At 42.9% G+C, this 23,528-nt stretch overlaps 1 protein-coding gene and 1 long non-coding RNA gene across 3 annotated transcripts; one reads left to right on the top strand and one right to left on the bottom strand.

Annotated features, from left to right (window-relative positions):
* Positions 1-899: 899 nt before the first annotated feature.
* Positions 900-4,897, bottom strand: LOC132656993 (uncharacterized). Its single transcript, XR_009594841.1, has 2 exons — positions 3,134-4,897; positions 900-1,988 (listed from the first exon to the last, which is right to left on the bottom strand). It is a non-coding gene; the product is annotated as an uncharacterized LOC132656993 (long non-coding RNA).
* A 2,987-nt stretch (positions 4,898-7,884) lies between these two features.
* Tmem184c (transmembrane protein 184C) lies at positions 7,885-22,532 on the top strand. Of its 2 annotated transcripts, none has more exons than XM_021641442.2 (11): positions 7,885-7,953; positions 8,252-8,468; positions 11,848-11,978; positions 12,065-12,101; positions 13,680-13,885; positions 15,428-15,502; positions 16,113-16,206; positions 17,084-17,196; positions 20,577-20,676; positions 21,057-21,228; positions 21,721-22,532. In XM_021641442.2, the coding sequence occupies exons 1-11, from the start codon at positions 7,928-7,930 to the stop codon at positions 22,104-22,106; spliced, it is 1,557 nt and encodes a 518-aa protein (XP_021497117.1). In that variant the 5' UTR covers positions 7,885-7,927; the 3' UTR covers positions 22,107-22,532. The 2 variants fall into 2 exon arrangements, with proteins under 2 accessions (XP_021497117.1, XP_060249174.1); XM_060393191.1 differs by lacking the exon at positions 7,885-7,953 and adding an exon at positions 8,083-8,120.
* The last annotated feature ends 996 nt before the right edge of the window (positions 22,533-23,528 follow it).

The following is a 23,528-nucleotide window of genomic DNA, read 5'->3' as shown; positions in this document are numbered from 1 at the left end:
CTATGAGGAAGGGAAAGAGGGAGGGAGGGAAAGAGGGAAGAAGGGAGGGAGGAAGGGAGGCAGGGAGGGAGAAGGAAAAAAAGAAGAAAGGAAGGGAAGGACCTCTTCAAAATAAAGCAGAGCCTCTATGAGTGAACAAATTTAAATGAAAAACTCAGTTTCTGATTTCTCTGTTACTGTGCAGAATTTTCATCAAAAATGAATTCCAGCTCACAAACTTATGCAAAGTCATGCCTGCACTTGACTTGTCTCTTCATCACTTTCATAATAATGCTTCTTCTTCTTCTTCTTCTTCTCCTCCTCCTCCTCCTCCTCCTCCTCCTCCTCCTCCTCCTCCTCCTTCTTCTTCTTCTTCTTCTTCTTGAGACAGTGTTTCTCTGTGTGGCCCTGACTGTCCTGGAACTTGCTCTATAGACCAGACTGCCCTCGAACTCATAGAGATCTGCCTGATTCTGCCTCCTAAGATTAAAGGTGTGAGCTGCCACTGTCCAGCTACTGATTCTTAATGGTTTGAGAATTTTAGCTTTTTCTAGGGAACTCACAACATTTACGGGTTAACGGCTGTAACGAAACATGAAGGATAGTGCTACAGTGTTGAAAGTAGATTTCAGAAATTATGTAAAGATTGTTTTCCCATGAGAAAGAATGGGGAAGATGACTGTAGGTGATCATGCAATGAGTGTGGCTGAACACATAGAAGCAAGCCATGTTACAAAGCCTATCCAAAAAAGTTATCATTTGCCAAGCAATAAATAGTGGTATCTGGTTGGAAACTAAGAGATTTTTCTTATTTTCTACACTTTAACAGCATGCCAGGTATTCAGTAATGATCAAGAATTTCTCTAAAATTGTTGTGCCCAATTCACAAGACCCCAAAAGACCACCAGGAGTTGAGTCTGTTGCAAAATACATGAGGACCTTTTTATTACAAGCTATAGTTTGTACACACCCTCACTGCTGCAGCAGTTGAAAGCAGAGAGCCTCATGCTCAGGGTAGGTGGTGATTTACAGATTCAAGTTCCTCACAGTGCACCCAAAGCAGGGGAATTCCTGCCAGGCAAGTGTCTATTGGTTGAATCACAAAAGGGGATGTTGCATTTTTAATTGACTGCCTATAGAAAAGCCCCAAAACCATTAATGGTCTGGCTTTCCTTGTTTGGCTGTCCTAGGGGAGAGGGGAGACCTGGGCCAGTTCCCTAGAAACTGTATCTGTAGTGGGCAGGAAAAGAATGCAGTAAGGCTGGTTCCTCCCCTAGGTGACTGGACATGTTTCCACCTGTCTAGCCTTTGTTCAGGCTTGTGCTTTAAACTTTAAACCAATACCCTTCCCCCACCCCACCCCCCAAAAAAACAACTAATTCCTAATTCTTTGGTCTCTCATTCCCCCCTTCCCATGATCATTTGAAGACCCAATCATGGATCTTCCAGATATGACCCTTGGTGTCCTCCAGATTTACCTTTTCACAATGGGATCTGAGTACAATAACTGTATATCTCTCCCAAGCATTCCCTCATGAAAGCCATCAAGCAATTTAAAATACAAGGCCCAAAGGTAAAAATCAAACTGAGTTGGGGTCCCATCAGGGCAGATATAAGGGTAGTAAGCCAAGGAGAACTATTATACCAAGATTTAAACCATCCTCTGGAATCCTTTATCTCTAGGATCTTTCCAGGCTTTTTGTCCAGTTGCTGCTCCCGCTAAGCAGGTCCCCAAGATAATAGCTAATGTCAGGGAGCCCCTTTGGACTTAGCATTTCAGCCCATAGGGATTATGGGTGAAGGTCTCGTCTTCTGAAACTACTTCAGTGCTGACATGGGACCGTTGGCATCAGGGGCTAGGAAGGCTGAAATGCCAGCCAAAGGCTGGGCAATGGTGCAGTCCTCAGAAGCATCTGGTTGGTTGATCCAAAGAGACAGGGGACAATCATATCAGCTTCCAGCAAGTCCATATTTCAGCTTGTAGTCCATAGCTGATCACCAAATAGATTCTGTAAGCCAGGTGAAAATCTGCTGAGACAAATTCAGACTGGAGACACAAGTTAAAATTTGTCTAGTAAATAGGAAAGTGAGGAATCCCAAGACTAAGGAAAAAACTCATCTGGGGTCTGTTTGAGCCATGCCATATCCAGGTCTTATGATTTTTTGACTTCCTGAAATTCATATGAATTTTCATTTACAAAAAGAAGTATATTAGTATCACTACAGTATTGAGATTTATACTTTAGAAAAAGCAGTTAACAGGTGTCCGCAAGATAGCAGGAGTAGGCTCATGCCATTAAGACCTAGTAAAAGCTACGGCTTTTGGGTCAAATATAGACATTAGACAGATGTTTTTAGCATGATGAGAAGCACCTTTAAGTCTATGCCCAGAAGACAACCAAAAGGAAATTAAAATCTCAAGCCTGTGACTGGGTAATAAGCAGTCAGTGTTCCATCAGCTTATCCCAACTCTATTGATCAATGTCATAACTTTGAGCTTCTGAAATCTTATAACAACATAAGCACAACAATAGCAGAGAGGGGGAAAAATCCGAAATAGCTCCCATTTTCAATATGCCTTAAATTACTTTCTTATATCATTACAACTTACATTCACATATCTTAAAACACTTACTTAGACCTTCCAATCTTCCTTGCATTTACCAACTTTGAAACATTTTCCTCGACTCTCAACTTTAACTTAAACTTTCATATCCTCAGACCTTACATAAACTTTACATCTTTCTATCCAGTTATTCACCATAAAACACAGGCAATTAACATGAAGCCTGTGAGCAAGGCAAACTCTTTGCTTTTCTAAATAAGAGATTTAGTACCTAATAGTTCTAACAAGTTAATAAATTGACCAATGAACTAACAGTGGATCTAATTGTCTGCCCCTTAGCTGCAAAGCTAACGTTAGCTTAGCCATCAATGTGATCAGAGACCTGAAAAGGATAAATTATAAGCCAAATAAATGTACCAATCTATGTACCAATCAAAATGACAGAGACGACTAGTCAGTCCACCACCAAAGCAGTTGTCCCTGGCTTCTGCAGTCTCATAGCATCATGAGCAGAGGCAGTCTGGCCATCAGGCACAGAAGATGAGAGACTGTTTCTGTGGAAAATAGAACATGAGAGACTGATCTCACCTTGCCTTCAGCAACATGAAATAATGACTCTCCAGGTGTCCACAGTTTAGGCTGGGCCCTAGTGGTGGGCCAGTTTAGGCAGTCTTGCCCAGTGGTTAGCATACCACAATCCAGAGTTGAAGTCATCTATCATTGTGCCCAAATCTTCTCGGAGACCGTGGGAGCTACTGCCAGGATTTTGGGACTCTCTGTCACAATAAGCTTACACATGTTAAAATGCCATATTCCACAGATCTCTGACAAGCTTGAGGGCCAGCATATCTGAGTTACTCTTTGTCCATCTTTTGTTATCTGCTCTAAACTGCATCCTGTAAAACAGAATGCCATAATCTCTAATTCTGGCATATTCCTTAGATGAGTGTTTTAGGACTGTATCTATTTCAAGTAGATCTTCATAGGCAAACTTCATAGTTACCCATCCTAGGCTTAACCTTGAAAACATAGACAAGAGACTAGGTAAAGCCCAATCTTGTAACCAACTCTAGTCATTAGCATAACTTTGAATATATTTCTTAACTAAAATCAAAGCAAAATTTTTAATCAGATATGGTCCATAGAGGGGCTAGCAAATCTTGCTCATCCTACCACATTGCATTAAAACTGAACAGCAAAAAGCTACAAGGACAAAAGTTTCACTTAGCACCAAACAAGGAATTCAACATAGCTGGCAGCCCTCAACAAAGGCAGTGGTAAAGCTTCGACTCCACCTTCTTTATCCCTGAACGAACATGGCGGCTAGTCATGTGTTGTTACAGGCTGTGGCCAGCAATTTAAAACATAGCCATTAGGTGTCCCACAATATAGCACTGTGGAGCACTTACAGTTTCCCATAACCAAGTTCCAACATTGTAATCAAGTAAGTCTTAGAATCATCTGCATAATAGAACAGCATAGAATAATTTTATACTGTACTTGAACTATTCTGGTCACACCAAACCTATCAACCATAAAGAAACAGCATTAATCTGTTCATTCAGGAACTGGCAGACAGGCACACACTTCAAATCAGCCTGTTAATCGGAATAGACCTTTACAAACCAGGGCCGAATCACACATACAAGCATGCTGCAAAAGCACAACCCTGAATTATATATATATAAAGACATTATTATAAAATACCCAATACACTTTAAAATGTTTCTTAGCCTTAAACACATTTTTAGGAGAAATCTCTTTTTGCAATATCAAAATAAAATGCCCTTTTTAGGAGTGAAGTCACAAAGCATGACCATAATTTTAAAAGTCAAAACCAAATTTTACCAGTGCAAAAAATCCAACCTCTAAAACCAATATCAGCTTAAAATGAGACTTGTCTTTTTAGTCTAAAAGGAAATGGGATGATAAACAAAATTCATTATGACTAAGGGGTTCTGTAATTTCTTTCTTTGCCCCACACCATGTGGCAGTTTCAAGATGGTGGATGTCAGCACATGGCATGACAAGCCACATGGTTGCTATTTAAAAACATCTGTGCTTCTACAGATCTTACAAATACATGCACACATATATGTCCTAAACAAGAGTTTGGTTTTAACCTTTAAACATATCCAGTAATTGTTCATCTATAACCAAGACATACAGAACATATTAACCATTTAAGATCAGTCAGAAACATATAATGGCTAAAACTTTTCTTATCCATCGAAGTGCTTGTAATTTCAAGCACTTCGTCCCATCAGGCTGGGCAAGCTCAGGGAGGCCGGGCAAGCTCAGGGAGGCCGGGCAAGCTCAGGGAGGCCGGGCAAGCTCAGGGAGGCCGGGCAGCTCAGGGAGGCCGGGCAGCTCAGGGAGGCCGGGCAAGCTCAGGGAGGCCGGGCAAGCTCAGGGAGGCCGGGCAAGCTCAGGGAGGCCGGGCAGCTCAGGGAGGCCGGGCAGCTCAGGGAGGCCGGGCAGCTCAGGGAGGCCGGGCAGCTCAGGGAGGCCGGGCAAGCTCAGGGAGGCCGGGCAAGCTCAGGGAGGCCGGGCAAGCTCAGGGAGGCCGGGCAGCTCAGGGAGGCCGGGCAGCTCAGGGAGGCCGGGCAGCTCAGGGAGGCCGGGCAGCTCAGGGAGGCCGGGCAAGCTCAGGGAGGCCGGGCAGCTCAGGGAGGCCGGGCAGCTCAGGGAGGCCGGGCAGCTCAGGGAGGCCGGGCAGCTCAGGGAGGCCGGGCAGCTCAGGGAGGCCGGGCAGCTCAGGGAGGCCGGGCAGCTCTTGGCTGTTCTCTACTTGTCCCGCCCTGAGGCATGATCCCACCAGCAACCAGAGATACCCCAGGTTATAGCTGGGAGCATGGGGCAGGCAAAGTCACCACGGTGCGCAGCTGTTTGTTCACCAGCCTACTGAGACCCTCATAAACAAACAACAAACCCATAAAAGAACAGCACAAGAAAACAATGTACTGGTACAAGGCATGCAAAAAGAAAGAAAGGATAAACCAAAGGAACAGTGGCCCGTCTCTCAATGGGCCCTCTGCCCTGTTTTGTTAGGGGTGACCTGCCCAAAATCGGGCTCCACCCAACTACACCAGCCTGTCTTTCTGCCAGACCAGAGACCAGAGCATTGGCAGAACTCTGCCAGACCAGAGCCTCCCTGAAATGGGCAAGAGTTAAGTCTAGGGAGTCGGAAACAGTCTGTCCCATATCGTCGGCCACAGTCCAATACAAAAGAAGAAACAGAAACACAAGGAGCAAAATAGAAAGACAGACAGGAACCGTGTAGCTGTTTCGCAGTTGGAAACAGATGCTCAGACGCACACACTCCCACCATGGTTTCCCTGCCCTGGAAACTGAAGGCAGCTCAGAGAGGAGGGTAGATGGTAGGATTCCATGTCCACCAAAAATCTCCCCAACTCGCAGGTGGGCAGTCCAGCAACCTCCCCAAAGACAAGGCAGGTGGGCTCTCTGTCAACCACCCCAACCTCATCCACCAAAAACAGACGGTGGGCTCCCCGGCTGGGCAAGAATTAAGTCTAGGGGTTTAGAAGGAGTCTGTCCCATGTTATACATCCTCTGAGTCTTGTCCAAAGAAATGAGAATAGTCACGACAGACAAGAGACAAACACGAAGCCAAACAATAGATTCCACCAGGCAAGCAGGTAAGAACCCAAAACTAGTATGTCGGCGGCACTTCCTGTCTCTGTAGGAGCAATACACTTTCTAGGCCTATCAAACAGGCTTGGGACCCTGTGTCCCTATAGTCTGGGACTGTGTCCCCTACAGTGCTACGGGGGAGCCCTGTCCCCGCCAGGATCTGGAACATCTCCCAGGTCCCCGTAGCTACAGTTGGTCAGCTCATCAGCCAGAGTCATCCTGACAGGCTATAGGAAGGCCCCAAAACCATTAATGGTCTGGCTTTCCTTGTTTGGCTGTCCTAAGGGAGAGGGGCGATCTGGGCCAGTTTCATAGACACTATCTCTAGTGGTAGGAAAAGAATGCAGTAAGGCTGGTTCCTCCCCTCAGGTGGCTGGACATGTCTCCACCTGTCTGGCCTTTGTTCTGGCTTGTGCTTTAAACTTTAAACCAATAACTCAAAAAACTGATTTTTAATTCTTTGGTCTCTTAAAACCAAAATGGAGATCATAAAATAATAGGGGAAAGTGCCAAGGTCAGTCCAGGCTCTGGGTTACAGAGTGACAGGAATATACGATTTCATTTGCATGTCTGTGAGACTTTGGTCCACTGATCTTAGTCCGAATGACTAACAGGCAGAATTCCCCTGGTTTAAGGCAAATATTTAAACACCAAGCAAAGTCCAAGGTCAGGGAAAGGCTGTGTTACTTAGCAGGCCAATATCTGAGCAAATTAATCACTTCAAACTTTTCTCATGTGTAAAATGCAAAACTGCCTGTTGGCATTCGGTACTTTTGTGAAGATCAACTCATACAATAAGCGTATAGTGTTTGATTTCAGAAAATGATTATAAAGGCTACGTTCATGTGTCTAATCAGGACACAGGTGTTTGCTTGCTCAATTAATTTAGAAAGACTTTAAGATCTCGTTTGCCACTTGTTTGATCTGTAAACCTTTACAGCTAAAAGCATTCCGAGTCAGAACGCTGACTTTTTAAATCTTAAACGAATAAGACTAGCCAGGCACTGTGGGGCACGCCTGTAATCCCAGCATTGGGGAAGGCAGAGGCAGGAGGATCTCAGTAAGTTCAAGGCCAGCCTGATCTAGAAAGAGAGTCCAGGGCAGCCAAGGTTACACCGAGAAACCCTGTCTCGGTGGGTGCAGGGGGAGAGTAAGACGTTTCAATACAAGTTTTAAATGTGAATATTTCATATTGGCGCTTGCTTCCAAATAAGCTACTTTTAGAGAGATTCTTCTGTCCAGTCCAGAAATTATGCAAAGATCCCTCCTTAAGGCCCCAAACTCGATCAACTGACTGAAATGCAAGCGCGGGTTTGCCATTCGGTCTTTTTCCAGCTGGCTTCCGATCCTCCCCCCCCTAAAGACAACTGAGGACCTCCTGAGAGAAAGGCAAGCTCGGCTCCCGGCGACCGCCCCTCCTAAGACCGTCCTTTAAACGGAATACAGTCTCAAGGATGCGGCACGTGTTTCTGAAGGGTGCCCGGGTCCCACAGCTTCCTCTCCCCAGAGCCACGGAGACGCTGCGGGTCCAGGCTGCCAGCGAAGGCGCCCGCCCCGCCTCCCTCGCCACGCCCCCGGTAACCTAGGTTACAGTCCCGCCCCTTTCCGCGGCTGGCCAATCACAATAGCCTGCGTTAACGGACAGGGTTGGCCTAGCTTGAGCCTCCCCGCAAATCATTTGCCTCGAGCAACTGAACGGAAACGGAAGCGGACGCAAATCTGGTCAAGATGAGCTCGGAAGAAGTTTCCGACGGGTGAGTGAGGACGCTCCGGGCCGGGTCTTCCGGGGGGCGGAGACTCGCCTGCCGAACCAGGAAGCGGGCAGCCGGCGGCGGCGGCGGCGGGTCCGGTCGCGAGCGAGCGAGCCCGGAGCCCCAGGTCGCGGCGGTGCGCGGGCCATGGCGCCGCGGGCGGCCCCCCGGTGAGGCGCGGCCCGAGGGCGGGCGGGCGGGCGAGGATGCCAGCCGCCCCTGCGAGCGCTCGGACCCGCCGCCGCGAGCGCGCCGCCGCCCGAGCCCCCGGCGCGAGCGCCTGGTAAATCTTCCTCTGTAGAGAGACGGAGGAGGAAGCAACCGAAGAACAGAACTTACCAAAATCTCGGTTTGGCTCGTTTACGCGGCTGTTGCGAGCTGGCTCCTTTACGAAGATGCCTTGCGCTTGTAATCGGAACAACTGGAGGAGATGGATCCGACCCCTGCTCGTACTTATCTACGTGGTTTCCATCCTGGTCGCGGTCCCCCTGTGTATTTGGGAACTTCAGAAACTGAAGGTAAGAGGGTCCAGCACCTCTGCGCGTTCCTAGCGCTGGTCGACACAGTCCCTTTGTCTGCTTTCTGATGCTTGGAGTCTGCAAACATTGCGTCTTTGCACTTTAAACCGACCGGTCTGATTTCATTTTGCCGCTACAAGTGGAAGTGGGACCCGGTGGAGAAAACAGTTAATGCAGCTGCTCAGAATGAACTGCTTTGCCCACAACCATCAGTTCCCAGAAAGAATTTTTTTTTCCCTCGAGACAAGGTTTCTCTGTAGCCTTGGCTCTCCTGGACTCACGCTGTAGATCAGGCTGGCCTCGAACTCATGGAGATCCGCCTGTCTCTGCCTCCCAGAGTGCTGGGATTACAAGCATGCGCCGCTGCGCCTGACTAAGAACTTTATTCTTGAAATCGTATCTGCTCTGCAGATACCTTGAAAGCTACGTTCTGGATTTTATAAGCTTTTAGCGGGCTTCCTGGAAGTAAAGGATTCCTGTAAATTTGACTTTGTAAATTGTTTTTACGTTTGAAGTTACATCTCTTCTTGGTTTCTGTAATGACATAAAGTCTTACGTAGACCAGGCTATTCGGGAATTTGCTTTGTAGCCGAGTAGAATGACCCTCCTACCTCCACATTCCCAGTGCCGGGATTATGGGTGTATCCATCTTTCTGTTTATTCAACGTTGGGGATTGAACCCAGGGCTTTGTGCATTTGAGGTGGGCAGGCACTCTGCCAAGCCTGAAGTTACGTGAGTGTGGACAACTCGGGGACAACTCGGGGGCGTTGGCTCTGCCCCTGTCACAAGGAGTGCTGAAGAGTGAGCTCATGCTGTCAGTGTTGGAGGCCAAGCACCTTACCTGCTGAGCCATCTCTCTGGCCCACCTTCTATTATTTGTTGATGTCGTGTTGTGGCATTAGTAAAGTAATACTAGCGGGATACTTAACATAAATCTATAATATATGTATCAAGTGAATTTAGAATTATCAACAAATAATAACCAGAAAATACTTTTGTTAAGAAGCACTTATTTCAGTAGTTATGACAGACCATATAGATGCCCACCCTTTGATTGTGAAAAAATATTTTAAACAATGTGTCTAAACATATTTGTTAGGGACCTTTTAGTCACTAAAATTTTGTTGGCTTTTCTAATTATAGGCTATCTAGATCTTTAAGATAACTACAATATAGCATTATTAATAATATTTCTCATTTGTTAGGTTTTTAGGTTATTTGAAATTTGTCTACCCAAATTTAGCTATAGCAATCTTAACATAATTTCCTCACTTAGTACCCCGTGGAATACTGCATAGAAAGGTAAGTGAAATGTACATTATTTATTGAAGACTTCTGAGTTGTGAGCTCTAGCTGTAGTTTTAAAGTGCCGCTAATCTTTAAGACCATTCTGCTCTTCAGTACAAACTGCTAACATCCCAAGTCCCTCACCTTCTGACAGGTGTGTTTAATGGAGCACGCGCAGGTGGGTGTGTCAGATGGTGCACTTGGAAGCAAGTCTAGACTTCAGAAAAGCGTAAAGCGCAGGTGCACATGTGGGGTCTTAACTCCTCTGGGCTGTGGAGATGGCTCAGCAGCTAACTCAGCAGCCACGCAGCTGCCACGCAGCCTGACCACCTGAATTCCATCTCTGTAACCCGAGGTAGGACCGAAGGTGATAACAACTGCCTGGAAGCTTGCCAGCCAGTGGGCCTGGAGTAGCAAACAGCAGAAACAAGAGCCCCTATCTCAACAAGGCGGAAGGAGAGAACCGACTCCCATAGATGCACACCTGCACTCACACGCATAGAACAACACATTTAAATATATATATCAATCTGAGTTCCTAACAGGACTTTTTTCTTTTTTTTTCACAGTCTGGAAAACTATTTTGGAGTCAAATATAATGGGGCAGCGGGGTTTGCAGTCAGAGGAAGGACCTCTCAGGTTGCAGATGGCCATACTCTCACTGAATAATCAGATACTGAAAGATCTCTTTTTGAGATCACCAGCCCAATGAGACAATGACCTTATTTCACCTACATCACTTCCTACTAGCCTTCTCTCCAAACACAGCCATTTACATTAGGGGTTAAGTTCCAACATGAATGAGGAGAGCACATCCTAGTTACTAGTGGTCAGACTTTAGACAGGGTCCATACTTAGAATGCTTGAAGCTGGGCATGGTGGTGCACGCCTGTAATTCCAGCTCTTGGGAGGCAGAGGCAGGTGGATCTCTGAGTTCAAGGCCAGCCTGGTCTACAAAGTGAGTTCCAGGACAGCCAAGGCTACACAGAGAAACCCTGTCTCAGAAAACAAACAAGAAGAATGCATGAGATTGAGAACACAAAGAAGAGCAAAGGGACCCAGCAGCACTGTTTCACAGGGATTTACAGAGTCAGTGAGCTGAAGGAGGCTTCCAAGGGGAACCCTTGTGTCTGCTGTTGCCACCCTGTTGTCTGTCACTTTTCACACTAGAATGTTGTTGGCAACTTAGTGATTAGTGATTACACTGAAGCTGTAAGGGCCAAAACCAGAAACGAACTGTCTAAGTGGAATGTGTGCTGGGAACACAGACTCGGGGGAATATATGAGTTCCGAGTATTTTGAGTCTTAAGGAGCCCGAGAAATGATCGCACATAGGTGGAAAGGACTGAGATTAAGGGAAGATTGTGTTCTTGTGTTACTTCTTTTTAAGGTTAGAGGCATTATCTAATGAGCATGTCACCAAAATTGTTTTAGCTTTTTTAGGTAACTCTAATCTTCTTAGAAATGCAAAATATAGTAAATTCTCTCTTTATACAGATGAGGGGACACTGAGGCAGAGAGGCAAGTGGCCAGAGTGATACTGTGCTATGGGGACATGACTACCGGAGGGACTCCTCTTTCCAGTCACTTGGTTTATGACAGTTTGAAATGAAACTTCCTAACGGCACAATGCAAGAACACTTGGCCTTCATGAGTTGTCAGAATCAGGCCCTCACTTAGAAACAGCAAGCAAGAGTCAGAATCAGAAAACAAGTAACAAGCTAGGAATGGGCAAAGATACTGTGTAAATGGTTTTTTTGTTGTTTTTGTTTTGTTTTTGAAGAGGGTTCTTTTGCTCTTTTGTGAGACAGGGTCTCAATACGTAGCTTTGGTTGTTCTAGAACTCCGAGATCCAGCTGCCTCTGCCTCCAAGGAATCTGGCACCTTCTGACCTCAGCAGGTGACTACGCGCACACACGCACATACCCACACAGACACATACATACATGTAATTAATTCTCTTAAAGTAAATCTTCTTAAATTGTTACTGTTTGGGAGATACCAAGCAGTATTAGTAAGCAGATGAAAAGACATTGATTTTTATAGTCTTAATATCCCAATCTAAGCTAATGTGTTCTTTTGTTTTCTAAGGTTGGAATCCACACTAAAGCTTGGTTTATTGCTGGAATATTTCTGCTGTTGACGATACCTGTGTCAATGTGGGGAATTCTTCAACATCTGGTACATTACACACAACCTGAACTTCAAAAACCCATCATAAGGTCAAGACTAACTACATTTGTTATTGCTGATATTGACTGACTTAATTCATAAACCACATTAAATGTTTATGTTTTATTTTCCATAGGATTCTTTGGATGGTTCCAATATACAGTTTGGATAGTGTAAGTATATTTTATTGTGTTTCATTGACTATTTTATGACTCTTAACTATGATTACCAGAGAATGTTTAATAAGGTAATGAACACACAATATTGACAAAGAGAGATTAATAGGGAAATTTTCACCTTTTTTCTTTTTGTATTTTCAAAACAAGGTTTCTCTGTGTAGCCCTGGCTGGCCTGGAACTCACTCTGTAGACCAGGCTGGCCTGGAACTCAGAGCCACCTGCCTCTGCCTCCCATGTGCTGGGATTAAAGGTGTACATCACTAAAGCCTAGGTATTTTGTATTTTTTGAGACAGCGTCTCCCTGTGTGGTTCTGGCTCTCCTGAAACTCACTGTGTAGACTGGGTTTGACCCTGAACTCATAGAGAGCTTCCTGCCTCTGTCTCCCAAGTGCTGGGATTAAAGGTGTACACTGCTACAAGTTCACTTTTTTAAGGTCATTAAGATGGAGTGATTATAATGAAAAATGCAGGTATTTCAAGCATTTTTAGCTGAAATGCAGGTATTTCAAGTATTTTTAGCTGTTTTCCTTGCTCAGTTGCTTACATTTTCAGTTAGTGATGCTTAATATTCTAAAAACTGTAATTTGTGAATTACCCCCATCCCTCGGTAGCCACAAGGGTATTCCTTCCCACCCCAGGCACCAAAATATGCTGAGGCTCGGGTCCTTCTATAAAATGGGTAGCTTCAGCAGATGAACTAGATGCAACTCTCCTGTACTTAAACTCGTATTTAGATGGCTTGTGATACCTGATAGACTGTCAGTGCTGTGTGCAGGTAGGAGGATCTCTCTAAGCTCAGAGTGCAAACCTGAGCTCGGGGGTCGTTTGAAATGTTTCTGTTCCAGGGTGGCTGACCCCATGGTTGCAGATTTTGAGAAGGATGCTCATTGTTCACTATCACACTTTTTAGTTAAATCTTTTATTTGTACCAAAAAAAAAAAAAAAAAAAGAGGGAAGTGGGAGAGTGAAGAAATTTCCACAGTGGATACAGCTACTAATTAGATATAAAAGAAAATGTCTTTATCCAGGTGTGGTGATACATGCCTTTAATGTCAGCACTCAGGTAGAAGGAACTCTTGTGAGTTGGATGCCAGTCTGGTCTACAAAGTGAATTCCAGAACTGCCAGGGTTATATAGACCCTGTTTCAAAAAAAAAAAAAAAAAAAAAAACACCAAATTTTTTTTGGGGGGGTCATCGGTAACATTGTCTGTGATCATATTTTTTTCTTAGTTTCAATTTATATTTGATAACTCAATTAACTTTTAAGTTCATTATTTACCCCAAACACCTTTTGGTTTAACTGTATCAAAGATGTTTATTACACTTTAAAGCATGTTTTGTAGGACCTGGAATGTAGTTTTGTGGTGGCATGCATTGCAGCCTTGCATTGTTTAATCCTCAGCATTCTTTGCTTCCCTCCCCAAATGAACTTATTCTGGGTTATTTTAGAGATTTTACTGCAGTTATGTGACAAGATCCCTCAGGTTTTATGGTTATCATCCTGTGAATTTGAGCACCAATTTATGCTATTTAGGCTAAAGCTCTTCTTTAACATCTGTGCTTTTCCATAGTGGGTGGCTTTGAAATATCCCAAAATCGCAATATACGTGGACACCTGGAGGGAATGTTATGAAGCGTATGTCATCTATAACTTTATGATATTTCTTAACAACTACCTGACAATTCGATTCCCAAACTTGATGCTACACCTGGAAGCTAAAGATCAGCAAAACCATCTCCCTCCTTTATGCTGCTGTCCACCATGGGCCATGGGGGAGTGAGTATTTTGGGTTTTAATGTGTTTGTCTAGTTTTTATGGAAACAGAATTGTTAAGTATCAGCTCTCTGCAAGGCAGTACTGTGAATGGGGCGGAAACAATAGGCGGAGCACTTACCCTATTTATCACATGGTACAGTTGGAGATGACAAAATGCACTGTTGAGATGTACATGTGGGGAGGTTTTTGTTATCTTTACAGTGCTCGGCCAATGACAAGTTCATCAATGTATACAGAAAAAACATTTAATCATCTTTTTTACACTTGGGAATTGGAGCCTACAGATCTTGTACAGGATCACGCTGCTAGTTAAAAGACTTAAACTAGGTGGGAAAGCAACGTGTAATATTAAACAAAAGCAATAAATAGCCCTGTTTTAGCAAAATACTACTTTTATTTGTGTCTGACAGTAGTGGAAGATAAGCCGGTGCCATTTCTTAAAAGGCTGGAGAGATGGCTCTGTGGTTAGGAACACTCGTTACCCTTGCAGAGGACCCATGTAGTAATATCCTACACCCATGTAGTAAACAGCTCTTAGGCATTCCAGCTGCCCATAACCCCAGTTCCAGGGGATCCAACATGTGCACACATACACGCCACATGTGCATATCCAGGCAGAATATACATACACATAAAGGAAGATAAATGAGCCTTTAAAAAGTGGAATTTTTAGTTAGCTTTTCCTTTTTGGTTTTTCAGGACGGTGTAGCCTTGGCTGTCCTGGAACTCACTCTAAACCACGCTGGCTTTAGACTCAGAGAGATCCACCTGCCTCTGCCTCCTAAATGCTGGGTTTAAAGGTGTGCGCCACCAGCCCCTGGCTACAAAATGTTGTTAGAGTAAAAGGTTAAGATTGCTTGTTTTACACAAAGAACTTTACCTTTCTTACTGCTATGACAAAATAATAACAAAAGCAACTTAAGGAGCAAAGGGTTTATTTGGCTCACAGTTTGAGGGTACAGTCCATTATGGTGGAAAGGCATATGGCAGGTGTATCAGCTGTCCAGCAAAAAGATGAATGATGCTGTCCACACTCAGATGGACATTCCTTGTCCAACTAAATCTCTCTGTAAACCATTCACAAGGAAGCTGCATCTGAAATGTAAATGCACGTGCACACAATTTATTGTTTATTGCCTCAGTGTTTCTCCTGGAGCTTTGTTAAGGAGCTGTCACTGCCAAAACTCGCGAGATAATCAGCTTTATTTGGCTTACAGATTCAGATCATTTAATCCTGTTGGTTTAAGGTGATCATGGCAGAAGTAGGAAACAGGAAAAAACCAGGTTCCCGATACTTTCTTCTGTTCCTTTTGTTCTGTGTTGTGCCAGAATAGAGCTAGGGGGTGGAGTGTCTTTCAGAGAATAAGTTATCAAATAATATCAAAATGGTCTGTAGATGTCCTTATTGCCATCTATGTTTTTCAACTACTGTCATTTTAGAACAAAATTGGCAGAATAAATATTGTCAAAGTTATTTTATTTGGGAGGCTTTGAGATGTTTTCATGCCATTGAATAGTTGAGATGGTCCCTTTCTTTTGCAGAATGCTGCTTTTTAGATGCAAACTAGGAGTGTTACAGTATACAGTGGTCAGACCAATTACTACCGTAACTGCTTTGTAAGTATGACTTTCCAGTAGGTTTTGTTATTGTTAATCTTCACACTACATTGCAGCTCAGCTGATAAGACTGTTTACCTCATATGTACAAAAGCGTTTAATCCCTAGCACTACACAAGCCAAGAGTAGTCATTCATGGCAAATAATCCTTAGCACTTGGAAGATAGAGGCAAGAGAATAAAGAGTTTAAGGCCACCCGAAGCCCTGTCTTTAAAGATTTGTGTGTTTACATGGGAAAAAGAGTTATCACTTAATAGTGGAAGTCTAGTCTACTATGAAGTCCCCTACATACAGTAGATTCCTTGACAGTGAACAGTGCGAGGAACTGCCACAAGACTCCCATCCTTTAGAGAGCAGACAGGAGAAAAACACTCCTTTAGTTGGTTTATAAAGACAAACCACACAAGCCGGGCACGGTAGTACACACCTGTAATCCCAGCACTCAGAGAGGCAGGGGCAAGCAGATCTCTGTGAGTTTGAGGCCAGCCTGGTCTACAGAGTGAGTTAAGGATAGCCAAGGCTATACAGAGAAATCCTGCCTGGGGGGGGTGGTGGAGATGTAGGTCTACTTGGTTAATCATAAAGCTATTTTATTTTTATCACTTTTCAGGGTGTGTGAAATCCTTGGAGTATACGATGAGGGGAACTTTAGTTTCTCCAATGCTTGGACCTACCTGGTTATAATAAACAATTTGTCACAATTGGTGAGTAAATAATCGTATTTTTAGTTTTACTAAATTAATTTCTGTTGCTAAATATTACCAGGTACTATTTCTTGAGATAAAATATTAATTTGAACATGGAATTTTAGGCAGCTTAAATGTATACTTTTATGCACTATAAACATAACAAATGTTTGTGAATGATTCAGTGACTTACATGTAGGCCTGTAGTTTGCTTCATGGCTGTGTAGCTGTATGTATTGTGTGCCTCCTGAATAATAAATAAATAAACAAACATAATACAGAGACCTACTTAGTACGAGGAAAAAGTCTAATTGGCATATTGATAGAATAGAGTTGAATAAAAATGGAAGAATTTGCTGGGTGCTTGTGCACACACTTTTAATCCCAGCACTGAGGAGCCAAAGGCAGGTGGCTGTGAGTTTGAGGCCAGAGAAAGTTCTAGGACAGCTAAGGCTACATAGCGAGATCCTTTCTTTAAAAAATAATTAATTAATTAGTTAATTAATTAATTAAACAGTGTGTGTGTTGTAAATGTTACACAGGAGACTAGCTAATAAAAGTAATCTAAATACTTATAAAAGTAGGTAATTTGTGTTTAAAAGCTGACATCTGGTTGCTTTTTCTTTTTTTTTGACTGAAGGAAACCTTTTGTTTCATTCATGTCATTTGTTTATCGCTTTGAGTTCCAGTAAGTGAACTTTTAGTAACATCTTTACAGAAAACATTACATATCTCTCTTGAGAAATTTCACTTCTGAGCATCTGCAGCAAAGCCTGAACAGCCTGCTGTCAGTGTAGCTCGGTACTGCCTGGGCCATTAGAGCAGTGGAGCAGGCTGTGGTCCTGCTGTAGCAGCTCCTGTCCTGCAGAGTGCTGACTGGTGCTTTTGTCTCTAGTTCGCCATGTACTGCCTTCTGCTGTTTTACCAAGTGCTAAAGGAAGAACTCAGCCCTATACAACCTGTTGGCAAGTTTCTCTGTGTGAAGCTTGTCGTCTTCGTCTCCTTTTGGTAAGTACTGCTTTCTCCTGGATGTTCTCGTTTTATAAATGCCAATAAAAACTGTTGGTTAAGAGAATTTTAAAATAATATCAAAACAATGCCAGGCTCAGTAGTGCCTGCCTATGATCCCAGCAACTGGAAGACTGAGTGGCAAGACTACCAGTTCAAGGCCAGCCTGAGCTATCAAAATACAAACTACAAAGAAAACAAGTGTTAATATAGGAGGTGAACTAAAGTGCTGTTACTTAACTTCTTTTAAAAGTTAGTCCTATGCTAGGTGGTGGCACACACCTTTAATCCCAGCACACAGGAGGCAGAGGCAGATGGATCTCAGAGTTCAAGGTCAACCTGGTCTACAGAGGGAGTTTTAGGACAGCCAGGGTGACACGGAGAAAAACCCTGTCTCAAAAAACAAAAGCTAGTCTTTGGGGCTAGAGAAATGGGCCAGCGATTAAGAGTTTACTGCTTATCCAGAGGTCACAGTTTGGTCCGCAGCACCCATGTCTGGCAGCTCAGATCCTCATGTTAACTCCAAGGAAGCTGAAGCCCCCTTCTAGCCTCTGGGGCACATGCCTGCATCATCAGACACACACATACATACATAGAAGTAAGAAAACCTTTTTTAAAAAGCCATTCCTTTAGCTTTTGTAAGATTTATAAAAACAGGACTGGGAAGTGACTCAGCAGATGAGAGCACTGGCTGCTTTTGCAGAGGATCTGGATTTAGTTTTCAGCACCCACAAGGTTGGTGGCTCACAATCTTCTGCAGCTCCCGTTCCAGTGATTCTAATGCCCTCTGCATGTACTGCACATGGGTTACACATACATACATACATACATACATACATACATACATACATGCAGGCAAAATTCACATAAAAAACATTAAAAAGTTTTTTAAAAGATTTACAAAAAAAAATATTCTTGGTCATGTGTAGTGGTACATACCTTTAATTCCAGCACTCAGGGTGAGGCAAGAGTATCCCAAATTATGAGTATTGAGGACAGCCTGGACTAACTATATAACAAGTTCTAGACCAGCCTATGCCACATGTATAATCTTGTATCTAAACAGTCAAAGAAATAGATGATCACTATGACATTTAAAAGATTAAGATAATTTTAGATAGCTAAATATCTTGATACTATCATTAAAATTCTGTTGGGTATGGTGGTGTGCATCTTTAATCCCAGCACTCCCAGAGAGGCAGAAGCAGGTAGATCTCTGTAAGTGCAAGGTTAGCCTGGTCTACATAGCAAGTTTGAGGCCAGCCAGAACTACATAGAAAGACATTATCTCAAAATGAATAAATTACTTAAAACTATGATTCTATCATAAATAAACCAGTATCAACTTGGGAGAAAGCACTTAATGACATGGGAAAATGTTTATCCATGGGAGTCCTTTAAAACACAGGGTAGGATAAGCAGCCCTTAGATAGGTAGTGTGTGTCTGCAAAGTGCATACAAGGCCCTATTGTCTGTCCTCAGTGTCACATGGCAAACAAAAAATACAAAGCAAAACTAGGCCTGGTCTTAGATTAGTAACAAGGTAGATAGTAAGAGTCATATACGCCCTATATGCCATACGCAGTCTTCTTTAGAAGCAGCTCATGGGATTCAACAATATTATAGTTGAGATAATCTGTGGGCTGGCAGGATAGCTCAACAGAGAAAGGCACTTGCTCTGCAACCTAAACTGAGTCTGACCGCCAGAACCCATGTAAAGGTAGGAGAAAACCAACTTCACAGAACTGTCCTCTGGCAACCTGCCACACGACTCAGAAGTAGTGAAGTGAAAAGAAAAGAAAGACAGAAAAGAAAAACAAAACTGAAAACAGGGTCAGGGGGGTGGCTCAGCAAGACAAGATGCTTGCCATCACCAAGCGAGACAGTGGTTCCATCCCGGAGCCCACATGCTAGATGATATATACATATAAATGATGAAGTTTTAAGAATATATAATGAATTCATCTTAGGAAGCTAATAGAAGAATTTTGTAAGGCAAGATGAGTACATTTAATATACACACAACTTGATTGGGAATATGCCCTGAAGGCAAGATAGTGGGGAATCCTAGGGTACACACTGAGGCCTTAACTGTTTTAAATTGCTTCTTTGAGACACGGTGTCTCTGTGTAGCCTTGCTTGTCCAGAACTTACTTTGTAGATCAGGCTGGCCTTGAACTCACAGAGATCTGTCTGCCTCTGCCTCCCAAGTGCTGTGATTAAAGGCCTGTGTCACCACTGCCCAGCTAAGCTGTGTATTTTTTAATCTTTTATATGATATTTGTGTTGTGTGATTGGGGGCATGTACATGCTGTGTGCTTGTGGAGGTCAGAGGACAATTTTGGGTGTCAGTCCTTGCCTTTCATTTGAGACAGGGTTGTAGTGAAAATTCTGGAATTTTGGTTTCTTTTAAAACACAAAAATATAAGAATATATTTTCACTGCCTCTATCATGAACTCAGTTGACTGCTCTTTGATCACTCGCCCCTTATGATGCAGCCTTGCCAAGACACAGAGGAAGAGGATCCAAGCAGTCCTGATGAGACTTAACAAGCTATGGGCAGATGACAATAGTGGAGAAGTCCCCCTTTCAGTAGACTAGGGAAAGGGAATGGGGGTGGAAGGAGGGAGGGTGGGACTGGTGGAGTTGAGGGAGGGGGCTTCAATCAGGCTAGATAATGAATAAATTATGAAGAAAAAATTTAAAAAAAATTAAATACATTTAAATACATTTACATTTTCCATTTAAATCCCAGGTGTGGGAATATAGGACTGCTTCGTAGCAGCTGACTATGATTTGCCTTGTGCTCTGGCAGAGGTGTGATTTTGCCAGCTGCAGATTGTTTCTGGGATCATGTAACATTTGGAATTCTGAGGACTTTTCAGAGGATATATAAATGCTAGGGCCCTGAGGGGTCAGAGTTTATTGGTTGCTGTTGGTCGTAGTTTGTTAAGTAGTCGTGTGCAAAGGAGAAATAAGAAATTAGATATCCTGACAACGAAGATCAAACTTGCCCCAAAGGAGCTCAACACCACTTATCAGCAAGAAGTAGTCTAATGATAATGTTCCCTATTCCAACCCCTGACTTTATTCAGGGATGTCTTTCCTTTCTTTCTTTCCTTCTCTCCTATCCAGTGTTAGGGGGTGGAAAGGAGTGGAAGAAGGAAGACCCCACAAAGTAGCAAATGCTGGTTACACAGGGTCTCCTAATTGTTCCCCTCTGCATATATCAAACTTGCTGGCCTGCACTCTTCCTGGGGTTCTCTTTGCTACCTCCCAGGGCTCACATTAGGAGCACTGGAATTACAGATATGTGCTACCTCCCAGCCCCAGGTTGATCTTTTCATTATTTAAACATTGACCTTTTCTTGACATACAGGCAAGCAGTACTTATTGCTTTGTTGGTTAAAGTTGGCGTTATTTCAGAAAGGCGGACCTGGGAATGGCAAAGTGCAGAAGCTGTGGCCACAGGCCTGCAGGTAAGTAGTGCTGTGTCTGAACTCAACAAATTTTACTGTTTGTTAAGCCATTGAATCTGCCCACATGCAAACAGTGGGGCAAGCTGTTATCTTACTGTGGTGAGGAGCAGGAACCCTAGAGAGATGATGATTATTTGTTCCTGGTCCACTTATATCTGCATGTTATCTTTCAGTCATTGGTTAACAGACTGAAAAATACTTGACTGAGGAAATAAAGAGATATAAATCTTAGCTTGTTAGGTTAAGAAGTGGAAAAAAAAGTTTTAAAAAATGAATATAATCTGGAACTTTTAAAAAAAAATGATACCCTAAGTTATTTAAACCTAGTTTGGAGAACTAGATTTAATCCCAAGGAGGCCTGATGTTGTTACCGTCTGTAGGACTTTATAATCTGCGTTGAAATGTTCCTTGCGGCAATCGCCCATCACTATAGTTTCTCCTATAAGCCCTACGTGCATGAAGCGGAGGAGGGCTCCTGCTTTGACTCCTTCCTCGCTATGTGGGACTTGTCAGATATCAGAGATGATATTTCTGAACAAGTAAGACGAGTCGGTGAGTAACAGCTATTTAATATGTGTGTGTGCGTGCATGCATGGGGAGGCCAGGGAGGAACCTCAGGTGTGATTCTTCAGGAGCTGTTCCGATTGGCTTTAGGACAGGTCTCTCACTGCCCCGGGGCTCACAGACTCAGCTAGGAGGATGGCTAGCCAGAGAGGCCCAGGGATCCTCCTGTCTCTAACCAAAAGCAACACAAAACCATGCCAGGCTTTTTACCTATGCTGAGGACTAAACTCAGGTGCTTCGTGTTTGTGTGACAAGCACTTTACAGACTGCAGTATTGCCTCTAGTCCTAATATGTAGGTTATTGTATTTCTCCTACCATGGCCACTTAGTAGTTACTTAAGAAATAAGAAAATATTTAAGGAAGTACCATGGTATAAGTTCTTCAAATTCAGGGAAAACAAAGGAGAAAGCCATTTTTAGAATCATATGTTTAGAATGGTAAAAATAACTGTTTGCTAATAAATTTATATTGTCTTAAAGGGAGGACAATGCGAGGTTATCCCAAAAAAAAGTGTTTTCCTGGAGACCCGGATCATACCGAACATTCAAGCCTGCTTTCTTCATCATCACAAGGTGCAGTTTCTGGTGGTTCAAAGACATCCTCACCAGTGGGCCTGTACCAAGGCTTTGGACACACAATTACTTCACCAAGTCCACTTTCTATAGACAGCCTATACGAAGATATCATGAGTGATATCCAAGAAGAGAGAGAGTTTCTTGATATAAACCAAGATGGCACGATTAACATCCCTGAAGATCAGTCTTCCGATACAAGCCAAGGTCAAGACTTTGAACCCACAGTTCCTTTACAGGCTACACCTTTTGCGGCCAAGCCATGTAACAGTAACACATTTGACATCCCATAAGAGCAGAGCCTTCCCCAACACCCATGGACCCTTAAAGCTACCACAATCCTCATTTCAAAGATAGGCAAAACCCAGATACAACTACTAGATATAATACACACATATGTACATGTCAGTATACATATATATATATTTGTATATGTTTTGTATATCACAAATAATATTTAAATTTCCTAGGCTTTAGCTTTCTTAAACTGTTAAAGTATCATATATTCAAAGAACAGGTAGTAACTTTAGCAAAATTCTCTTGAATTTCTCAAAAGGACATTAAAAAAAAAAATCAGTGCTTCTTACCACTGCATGAATGCAATGCAAATGTAAATATATTTACTGAAAATGTAAATATAAAATTCAGATTAATTGAATTTAATGTAATCCCAATCATGTGCCATTTAACTTTACATAATTATACTTCAAACTCTCAAACTTAATGTGTCTTTTTCTTTCTTTTTTATGTTTGTTATTTCGAGACAGGGTTTCTCTGTGTAGCCCTGGATGTCTTGGAATCACTCTGTAGACCAGGCTGGCCTCAAACTCACAGAGTTCCTCCTGCCTCTGCCTCCTGCGTTCTGAGATTAAAACTATGGGGGAAGGAAGCTCTGCTTTTTTTGGGTAAAAAGGGAGAGGGGAAGGGAAAGGGGGATCTGAGAGGAGGGAAGGGAAGGGGCACCCTTGGAATGTAAATAAATGAAATAATTTTTTTTAAAAAAGGTGGTGCCACCACTGTCTAGCTGTGTCTTAGTCTTTAAACAAATTTTTAATGCTTTAACAAAAATTGCTTGATTAGAAATACAACAAACGTTTCGAAAATTTTTGAGCTAGACTTAGTTTAAACCCAGCACTCTGGACATAAAGGCAGGCAGATCTTGATAACTTCAGGCCAGCCTGGTCTAGGCAAAAAACAAAGTCAGAAAATGCTGATCAAAGAAACAGAAGATGAAAATACATGGAAGGATATCCTCTGAATCAAAATAAATCATCAGAATGTACACACAATCCATATGAATACAGATTCAATGCAACTGCCATCAGCATCCTAGTGGTATTATTTAGATAAAGAACAATCCTAAATTCATATAGAAATAGAAAAAAACGGCCAAATCACTTCTGAAGAAAGTTGGACACTCCCTGATTTGAAATACAAGCTGGGTACCATGACTCATTTCCTGTTATCCCAGCTTATGAAGCTTAGACAGAAGGATCATTTAAGCCCAAAGTTTGAGATCAGCCTAAGCAACAGTGAGAACTGTCTTAAGAAAAAACAAGTTATTACAAAACTACAATGGCCAACAATATGGTGGGCTGGAAAGTTGTCTAGAGTTTAAGAACACTAGCTGCTCTTCCAGAGGACCCAGAATTAATGCCCAGCATTAACAGAGGTTCACAAACCTCTGTAACTAGTTCTGGGAAATTTAATGCCTT

Source organism: Meriones unguiculatus, chromosome 10, assembly GCF_030254825.1.
Source record: "Meriones unguiculatus strain TT.TT164.6M chromosome 10, Bangor_MerUng_6.1, whole genome shotgun sequence".
NCBI classification, from domain to species: domain Eukaryota; kingdom Metazoa; phylum Chordata; class Mammalia; order Rodentia; family Muridae; genus Meriones; species Meriones unguiculatus.
Note: the sequence above shows the minus strand (reverse complement) of the source record. Positions and strands in the feature narration are given on the sequence as shown.

Coding starts and splice junctions, on each gene's coding strand:
- Tmem184c (XM_021641442.2), top strand. CDS start 7,928: ATGAGCTCGGAAGAAGTTTCCGACGG. Junction 7,954..8,251: donor TCGGAAGAAGTTTCCGACGG/GTGAGTGAGGAC, acceptor CTTCCTCTGTAG/AGAGACGGAGGAGGAAGCAA. Junction 17,197..20,576: donor GTCGTCTTCGTCTCCTTTTG/GTAAGTACTGCT, acceptor CTTGACATACAG/GCAAGCAGTACTTATTGCTT.